Source organism: Scomber scombrus, chromosome 17, assembly GCF_963691925.1.
Source record: "Scomber scombrus chromosome 17, fScoSco1.1, whole genome shotgun sequence".
Classification (NCBI taxonomy): Eukaryota; Metazoa; Chordata; class Actinopteri; order Scombriformes; family Scombridae; genus Scomber; species Scomber scombrus.
The window spans coordinates 2,340,176-2,350,130 of NC_084986.1; the positions used below are offsets into that span (position 1 = coordinate 2,340,176).

General features: G+C 39.5%; 1 protein-coding gene across 1 annotated transcript; it reads right to left on the reverse strand.

Moving 5' to 3' along the window:
• Positions 1 to 2,007: 2,007 nt before the first annotated feature.
• Positions 2,008 to 9,955, reverse strand: slc22a2 (solute carrier family 22 member 2). The gene is made up of 11 exons (XM_062436813.1): positions 9,470 to 9,955; positions 8,124 to 8,227; positions 7,607 to 7,761; positions 6,576 to 6,744; positions 5,692 to 5,806; positions 5,179 to 5,279; positions 4,306 to 4,520; positions 3,670 to 3,778; positions 3,431 to 3,543; positions 2,541 to 2,640; positions 2,008 to 2,386 (listed from the first exon to the last, which is right to left on the reverse strand). The coding sequence occupies exons 1-11, from the start codon at positions 9,869 to 9,871 to the stop codon at positions 2,293 to 2,295; spliced, it is 1,677 nt and encodes a 558-aa protein (XP_062292797.1). The 5' UTR covers positions 9,872 to 9,955; the 3' UTR covers positions 2,008 to 2,292.

Sequence of the window (9,955 nt, forward strand, 5' to 3'; positions counted from 1 at the left end):
AGCTAAAGTCCAAAAGAGTCCTGTTGAATTAGTTAAAGCGGCAGTGGAGGCAGCAACATGTTACTGTTTAATGGAGATCTGCCGAATGGACAAAGAATTATGCAATCATTGAATGAGCCTGAACACAAGCCAAAACAAATTCTCAAAGTATGCCTAAAGTGTAACATGTACAAACTGAAATCTATCCGATAAATAGGACTTAAACCAGTTTAATGCAGTTCCTTTAATGCCAATTGAATGTTCCAGTAATAGGATTTGATAGTCAATGGTATCAAAAGCAAAACTACAGGACGAGGACAGAGAGAAGTCCATTGTCTGATGATATTAAGAGGTAATTTCTAACATTCACCAGTGCTGTCTCTGTGCTATGATGGGCTATAATGCCAGACTGAAGATATCTAAATTAACTACTGCTTTGTAGAAAGTCGCAAAATTGATTGACCACTGCTTTCTCAAGGATCTTATATAGAAAGGGAAGGTTTGATATAGGTCTATAATTGGCTAAAACACCCGAATCAAGAGTAGGTTTTCTAAGAAGTGTTTTAATTACAGCTACTTTAAAGGACTTGTGGTACAAATCCTGTTACTAAAGACTAGGGGTTAGGGTTAGGGTTAAAATGACGATACCAGTACCAATCCAAGTATCCTTAAAGTGATCCTGATACCAACTGAGTCCTTCATTAGATTCCCATTAACACATGTAGGTCTCTGTCTTTTATCCGGTGTAAAGGGCGTGTAGTGTTGACACACTTTAGAGCGTTTAGGAGGCATCTTGGCTGCTGAACTGCTAAGCACGCTAACTCAAATTCACCACGACTTCACCACCACAGACAGGTTGTAGCTGCTGTGGCGGTGGACCAATTGCATGTCGCTTTAAATACAAGAACGCTTGAATTGATTGGCTGTGAGCAAGTCCATACAAATAGTCATGTTTTCAAGCTCTAGGTGCAAAAAGGATCGATTGCAGGTATGATGGTTTGATGGTAGACGTTTCATACTACTTGGTATCAATTTATTTCACTCGATATCTTAAAGGTATTGAGGACCAATACTGAGCCCTAGTAAAGACATTGATTTTATGGTGGTTCGGCTAGCGTCATATGCACCATGACATCTATCTAACCAACCGCTCCGCTTTTTTTTTTTTCCATTTTGTCGCAAACTGGTGGAGTTAGATCTCTAGATGGGCTGTGCAGGGATGTTTACAACTTTAGCAGTAGCAGCAGAATAAAAGCCATCAGGTAAGTGTTATTTTAATAAACTCCTGGTGTACTTACAAACTTTCCAATGCATCGATTTATGAGAAAGACCCCATTTGTACTACTGTAGAAGTTTGATAACAACCCAGGCATTGTTAGTGGAGTAATTTACGAGATACTCTGGTGGGTCCGTTAGCGCCTGTACTGTACTAACGGGTGGTTAGATAGACCACATGGTGCATATGACGCTAGGTCGAAATTACGCCGAGAAATCGCTTTAAGGTGTTATTGAGTACAAACTATTGGGGTAAAATAGGAGACCAAGCTCTTAGAGTTCAGTTAGTTGAGTTCAAAAGTAGTTATTCATTTCTAAAGGAAGTGCCTTGAAGAAACTGCTTCATTTACTAAAGACTTTTGGTGTTTTGGTGTCTGGTTTGGATGAATTGGGCTGGCAGTGGACCCAAAATATTCAACTAGATGCTTAAATCAAAAGAGATATGCAGGTTTTAGCCAAAAAGCCCAATGCAAGTAGTGCTCAAAAGGAAATGTGAAGAGGAAACAGAAGCAGAAGTCATTCAACACATAGAGGTCTTCTTCCCAGGATGTTGTGATTTTTGTGACCTTTTGAGTGCCTTTTTTGTCCTGTAATGTTTGCCATACTCTTAGCTCCATTCCCCAAAAGCATGTTAAGATGGTCGAAAGCCCAATTGTCCGTTTGTAGATTAAGATTATATAAATAAAAAAATGCCATGGCCTCTTAAATACTTTGTTTTTGTATGAAAACTCTTGGAGTCAAAGTTTTGTTAAAAGCTAACTCTTTAATAATTTAATGATACAGTTCTATAATAATTATAACTCTTGATGGCAAATGGCTTTATAATAATACACATATTTCAATAACTCATCTTACATCATTCACAAACAAAAACAGGGAGTTGATCCAAAACATGATATTTGAAGGCGATGCGGGTCGAAGACAAACAAAGACAAACACTGACACAGCTGAGCAACACATGAATTAAAGGAATTACCGAACATACGACAAGCAACACTGTGAAACAACAAAAATAAATACTTTGGTTACAGAGAGAGATTAAACAGTCGCTGTATCTTTGTTGGTCGATACGTCTTTGTTGGGCAGCAGGTTGGTCATCTGCTGGTTCCTCAGCATCATTTTTTCCTTCGCTCTAAACACACAGAAAGTTAAAATTTATGTCTAATCATTGAGAGAAAAGTGACAGAAACTGTATCAAGTATATACAGTAGACAGAGGGATAAAGAAATTACATTTAGGCAAAAAAACCCTTGTCTTCCTGCATGGATTCAGCAATAGAAACTCACCTTTCTGGGAACTCGATGTCGTCGATGGTGTCGGGCAGCGGCACGCCTCTGGTCTCAGGAAGCAGCAACACCAAACCGCCAGCAAGGAAAGCTAGAGAGCCTGCACATCACAGTACAAGATATTTTCACCCTTTAATGATCTCTAACATTGTCTGTTTCACATCCAAATGGATCTCATTGCAGAATAACTGATTTCTGACAATTACTGGGTGTTATTTCTATGTAAAATGAGGTAAAAGAGCAGAGACTAGAGTAGTTTTTGAATATAAAAGTAGCCAGAAAACCTGTTTAAAGGGGAAATCAGCGGCTCAAATCTGTATATTGATGACCTCACAGGTTATAAATTAGCACAGGCTTCTTGCTTGTAGCCAGAGAGGGAAGTACTCAGATCTTTTACTTGAATACAAGTAGAAATACTGCTGTCTAAAAATACTCCAATACATGTAAACATCCTTACTTTCAAACTGTTACTTAAGTAAAAGAAAGTAGTCATTAAAGTACTCATTGTGGTTCTTTATATATATATATGTCGGTACAGTCTTATAATAAAGTACATGTAAGACCATTTTAATGGTATACTTCATCAATCTGGGGCCAATTTTATATACTTTGGGTAAATTTATAGTATAGAAGTACTGCATGATATTATAAGTGTATCATGTCTTTTTCTAATTATAATAATACCCTTTTTTATTTTAAGTAGCATAGTCTATAGTACATTTCTAAAATATATCATTTTAGGGGTAATCTTAATCCAAAAAGTAGCTCGTAACTGGAAGTGGCAAAAAAATGTTGTGGAGTAAAAAGTATCATAAGTAGCATAAAATGGAAATACTCAACTAAAGTACAAGAACCACAACTTTTTAATGAATAAATACTATTAAACCCACCGAAGATGATGAGTGGCAGCTCCAGCCAAATGACAGCCAGCCTGTAGAGCAGGAAGGGAGCGACGATGCCTCCAATGTCACACAGAGTCGAGCACACGGACACTCCCAGGTTCCTGAATACAAAAAACCCCAACAGATCAGGGTCAGTACTGAGAGTCTTCATCATCATCATCATCTTTACACATTTAGCTCTTGTTTTTTTAAATATTAGAACTGATGATATTCAGAAAATATTTCACCTGACAAAAGTTGGGTAGAGCTCAGTGTTAACAAACACAACCATCTCAAAGGCCATGGTGATACCCAGCCGACCGATGCAGGCCACCACCGTCTTAAACCAGAACATGCCTGCAAGAGAGAGACAAATGTTTTATTAGAGGGAAGGATGGATGGATGGTGAACCTCTAAGTTAAAAAAAACAGCTTCACCTATTATTTAAAGTAGCTTGTCAAGTCAAAAAATGCAAAATATAACATTCAGCCCTCTGATGTCATACTAGCACCAACATTTTAGGCTAAAACAAATGTGCATGCAAGAAAGAAAAGAAAGAAAGTGTCCCTGAACTGACAGCTCACAAAATCAAACTGTCAAACTAGGCAGTGCTGATCAAATATGGATCAAGATTCTGTTACTGCATTGCTGATTTCTGCCTCAAATGCTTTAGAAACGTATATCTAACATGAAAGCTCATGTGCACTAGCAGTTGGAAAGGCAAGAACAGAGAAGTTCAGATTACAACACACACAGATGGAGTGTGACTTCATTCTCTGCTCAGGATGCCATTATAAGCCATTATATCTTTATATAGCAAATAGTTGTTTTCTGACAGTGAAGCTTAATGTCATATTAGACCTATAATTTCCTCAAAGACTCACTGTCGGGGATGAAGGCGGTGATGAAGCAGGCGGCTCCGGCTACGATGTTGGCAGAGGCGAAGGGAATGCGTCTGCCGATGCGTTCGATGGTAAAAAGAATGAGGAAGGCGGCGGGGAACTCCACCAGGCCGGAGATGAGGAAGTCGATGTAGACGTTTCCTCCCAGGATGCCGAGCCTCATGATCAAACCCTGGTAGACCACAGCGCTGGTGAACCTGGGGAAGAGAAATGACGTGAACTACCACAAACATGGAGACACACGATGTCCTTCAGCGAACTCGAGAGGATCACCATCTAAAAGCCAATTTATAATTTACACAAGATGCAAATTATAGTAATTTAATATGTCTATAATCATGTCTGAAAGAGTTCTTTTAATGTTTGAATATTGCTTGATTGTCTTAAAAGTGAAGCTAATTTATAATAGTGACAAATAGCAGTTTAGTAGTTAAATTGTGTTTTCAGACAAAGCTTCAAAACAAAAACGAGCCATGTAACGTGAATAATTTATCTTTTCTTTTTTAAACTGTAGATAGTTAAGTTATTCTATTATTGTATTCATACTGCACATTTAAAAACAACAAACATACCAATACTTAAGTGTTTTTATAGAGACTGAGAATTACTATCAAATAAAACATAGATATAATTATAATTATGAGGATCAATGGGGAAAATTAATAAAAGTAAAATAAAATACTGACAAAAAAAGAGTTGGCTCTTTAAACCAGTTAAAAAAATTAATATGAATATTAATAATGATGATAATAAAAATGGAGGGGAAGATGTAATAACTGTATAACTGTCCCTAACCTGTTTTTCACTTTAGACAGATTAAGCCCGATAAATGTGAGAATTCAGCTGAACACTCACCAGTTGTAGCTGAGAATCAATGTGTGTTTTCTCATTTTGGGAGTTCGGATCAGGTCCAAAAAGGAGGCGGTGGTGGACTCTGCGTTATCATCTGCCATAGTCTGCAATTAATCAAACTTTATAAATATAATAGCATTGAAAAATAGAAGAAATAAAGAAGTTTGCTGATTTCACACATATCCGCAATTCAAATCTACTACCAGTTTTCTACCTGGAAGTGACTCTGAGTTTAATATCCAAGATTTAAACTGATTAATAGATTTTGTCTTCATGTCTGTGTATATCTGAACCAGGCGGGGAGTTCCGGTCCTCTGAAATGATGCAAATGCAGAACTTAAAACTGCATTCTATCAAAAGGCCACCAGGGGGCGACCGTTTTGGTGTCAAAAGGACTTCCGTCTCTATACAAGTCAATGGAGAATTCACCAACTTCTCACTTGATTTCTAACCTCAGTAAACGTTTTCAAAATGTGTTTATGGTCTCAATGTTTGTGTGTTTTCTAGCTAACGTACCTCGATGTTTTTGGACAGAGTCTTCTTGTTTTCTTTGGCCATGGCCTCTGTGATCTCCACCGCTTGTGCCTTTCTGTTCTGTGACAGCAGCCATCTGGGAGACTCTGGGATTAACCTGCAAATACACAACCGAACCATTCATTTTGTATTTTTTCCCAGCAAATATGTTTTTATCCCTCCTGTCGTCCTCCCGGGTCAAATTGACCCCATCTCTTTTGACTGTTCCTTCTTTCCTTCCCTCCTCCCTCTTTCGTTAATTTTTCCTTCGTTCTTCCCCTACTTCCCTCTTTCTTTGCTCCCTCCTCCTTCCATACTTCTTTCCTCACTTCCTTCCATCTTTCCTTGCTTCCTTCCTTCCTTCCTCCTTCACTTCTGTCCTTCCTTCCTTCCTCCCTACTTACTCCTTTCCTTCCTTCCTTCCTTCCTTCCTTCCTCCTTTCTTTCCTCCCTTCCCTCCTTCCTTCCTTCCTTCCTTCCTTCCTTCCTTCCTTCCTTGCTTCCTTCCTTCCTTCCTCCTTCACTTCTGTCCTTCCTTCCTTCCTCCCTACTTACTCCTTTCCTTCCTTCCTTCCTTCCTTCCTTCCTTCCTTCCTCCTTTCTTTCCTCCCTTCCCTCCTTCCTTCCTTCCTTCCCTCCCTCCTTCCTTCCTTCCTTCCTTCCTTCCTTCCTTCCTTCCTCCTGTCCTTCCTTGATCTGAGGACAACAGGAGGATTAAGTATGTTTTATGCACAAATATACATACAGATTGGTATTATTTGCCAAAAAACTGTTACAAAACTGCAAAAATATGATGCTATGAAATTTGAATGTTTCACATGCTGGAATTTTAAGACTTCTGTTTCTGTATAAAGCATAAAATTAAAACAAAAAGGAGTATTTCTCACCAGTAGTAGGATAGGAAGATGATGTAGGGGACGGTGATGACGACCTGCAGCCAGCGCCAGTCAGTGATGAAGTAGGCGAGCAGAGGGAGGATGAGGATGCCGACGCTGAAGAACATCTGGTAAATGACTCCCACTGTACGTCTGTATTCGACCCCGACGATCTCTGTGACTGAGGAAGAAGAAGAAAAGAAGTAGTGATGGTTAAAGTGTGAGGGTTTGACACTTGTGCATGATTTTAAGAGACAGTGAGGGATAAAAGCAGACACCCTCTCTACGTTTAAGAGTAGGCTTAAAACTTTCCTTTGTGATAAAGCTTATAGTTAGGGCTCCAGCTCCTAGTTTATGCTGCTATAGGCTTAGACTGCCGGGGGACTCCCATGATGCACTGAGCTCCTCTCTCCTCCTCTCTCTCTCTCTCTCTCTCTCTCTATCCATCCATCTATATCCAATAACATTCATGTACTATTAATGCATTCAATAACATAAACTTCTTCCCCGGAGTTGTCTGTGCTTTCTCGTCTCACGGGTAATCTGGGCCTGTAGACGTCCGGATGATAGATTCCAGTCCCGGACCTTCAATGTGCTTCTCTCTCCTCTCTCTCCTCTTCCTCTCTTCTCTTTCCTCTCATTCCTCTCTCTCTCCTTCCTCTCTCTCCTCTTTCTCCTCTCTCTCCTCTCCTTCCTCTCTCTCATCTCTCTCTCTCCTATCCTTTCCCTCTTTCTCTCTCTCTCTCTCTCCTCTCCTTCCTCTCTCTCCTCTCTACTCCAACCGGTCGAGGCAGATGTTCTGCCACTTTGAGTCTGGTTCTGAGGTTTTTTCCAGTTAAAAGAGAGTTTTTTCTTCCCACTGTTGCCAAGTGCTGCTCATGTGGGAATGTTGGGTGTCTATAAAATTAAACCTGGAGAGTTCGGTTAAGACTTGCTCTATGTGTAAAGTGCCTTGAGATGACTTTTTTGTGATGTGGCTCTATACAAATAAAGATTGATTGATTGATTGATTGATTGATTTATGGTTAAATGGTTGTTCTTACTCAGCACATATCCAGCCACCCAGCCGCCCTTCACTCCGAACCCGTAGAACGTCCTGAACACCAGCAGAGTCACGTAGTTTGGAGCCACGGCCACCAGGATCCCAGCGATCCCGTTCAGCAGGTTGGACATCAGGAAGCTCATTTTCCTGCCGAACCTGGAGACGGAGCAACAAAACACACACAATATAACATTTTCAAGCAGTTTACTAACATTTAATATATGATTCGTCTCAAGGAAGACTTGTTGCATGAGTCTAATAGGATGCAAAATGAGTGGGACTTCTTCTTTTGGTAATTTTTTAACATTTTATTGCCTTTTTTTAAACCCTATCTTCAATATTTAGGGGTAAAACTCAATTATTCAATTAATGTTGCTGTGTTTTGCACCTCAGAGACTCCATACTTATCCTCTTAGTGTCTCTCAAAATGAAACGTTCAAGAACAAATATGAGCAAAGAAATGTTATAAAGCTTTATGTATGTGACTGAAGGTGAACTCAGTTATCACTCAGCTTTACCTGTCAGCCAGGTAGCCGATGGCGATACTCCCAACCAGGAAGCCGATGTTGAGCGTGGCCTGGTACATGTCCACCAACCATGAATCTGCACACACCAGGTCAAACTGGAAAAAACACACAAACACACAATGTCAATAATTAAGTCTAGATTTAGATTAGATTTAGTTTAGTTCAAGTTTTTGCCGAAAGTCTCAAAACTCAACCAAAAAAAGGTTAAAGACTTACTTCAAATTGGCGTCACAATTATAAGAAATGTGTTCGTTCTTTTAAAAATCTCTACTGTGTCTCATGTCTTTAAGATTACCTTGGTTTTTTTGTCTTTATTAAACATGGACATGCACAAAAAACAAAAATGAGAAGAGATGATTTATGTTAGATTTAGCTATTAGCTCATTTCCATCTTCGGTCCCTCAGCAGGTGTTTATATTATGAGGGACCAATTCTGGGTTTAATGTTGGAAAACAGCATCTTCATATATATGAAATATATAAAAAATGACATGTCAGTAGCTACTACTTTAAAATTCCCTATTGCTGTATTCTGATTTGCGTTGTTTTTAAAGTGTGCTGTACAAATAATAATAATAATTCTTGCATCTTTCTTTTTTGGGTGTTTTTTGATTGAGAAGCACATTATATTTCATTTTTGTATGAAATCTGCTCTACAAAATTACACTTTTACAATCATTAGTATTATTGTCACAAAACTCCCCAAACTATCAGTGCAACAGTCTGCTGCAATGTTACTTAAAAAACATCTCACACCTCTCTCCTCCTCAATGAGCCTTTTATACAACAGCTACTGTGACTGTCATTGTAGGAAAAGCACAACATGAACAATGGTTCTGTTCTGTTGTGCTAACATGCACAAAACCGGGACACTGAAACAGGAATTCAGCAATCATTACATGTATTTTCTACACCTGCTTTTCCTGCTTTAACATGCTAATACATCCACTGTGAACCAGGTTTTCTTCTCTGCCTGTCTGCTGTTGCTTTGACTGAGCCTGCACTTTATTTACAGACAGTTTTATGTTGTTCTTAACTTTTCCAACAAGGTATTACCATAAAAGATCAGTTGTGTTCAAGCAGCCTATATGACCATCTGTGCATTTTCATATATATATAAAATACATAAAAATTACATGTCAATTGCTACTACCTTTAAATTTCACCCTACTGCTATATTCTGATTAGTATGTTTTCTATTGAGCTTACACACATGGGTTTCTCAAAGCCAAAAAATCCTTAAAAATGCACAAAATCAACCCAAAACAGAATTTAAATTAATAACATTTTCATATCTTCTTGTTGGTGCAACAACCTCCCCATTAAATCTCTTCTTACCTCAGTAACAAAGGACTGCCTTCCCTCATAGTCGTACTCCCAGCCTTCTTTGCAGGCAGTTGTGGGAACTTTGCTGAGGTCCAGTTCTTCTGTATCACAGGTGAGCGATGTTGTGTTCCAGTTCACCTCATACTGCTCACATGTGCTGGGCTGCAGCTCTCCAGAGTTGTTGACCACAGGCACCGTCAGCCCGCGACTGTGTGCCAGGCTCCAGCCGCACCCCTGCCTCCTCTCCACCACAGCAGAGTCTTTACACCAGTGATCTGGGGTGAAACCCTGGAACACGATACCAACGTAGACACCGGCCCAGGGCATGGACACCATACACAGCAGGGCGAAGATGCGCTTCTGGCAGCGGCCAAACTTCCCAGCTTCTTCTAAGATATCGTCAAAGGTGGTCATGGTTGTGCTGGTGTTGTTGGAGTAGATTAGAAATGATGACTCTGGCCAATTTGAAGTGTCTCCAGAGTGTCTCCACACCACAGA

Coding starts and splice junctions, on each gene's coding strand:
- slc22a2 (XM_062436813.1), bottom strand. CDS start 9,871: ATGACCACCTTTGACGATATCTTAGAAGAAGCTGGGAAGTTTGGCCGC. Junction 3,544..3,669: donor CTCTACCCAACTTTTGTCAG/GTGAAATATTTT, acceptor TTTTGTATTCAG/GAACCTGGGAGTGTCCGTGT. Junction 2,387..2,540: donor GACATCGAGTTCCCAGAAAG/GTGAGTTTCTAT, acceptor CTGTGTGTTTAG/AGCGAAGGAAAAAATGATGC.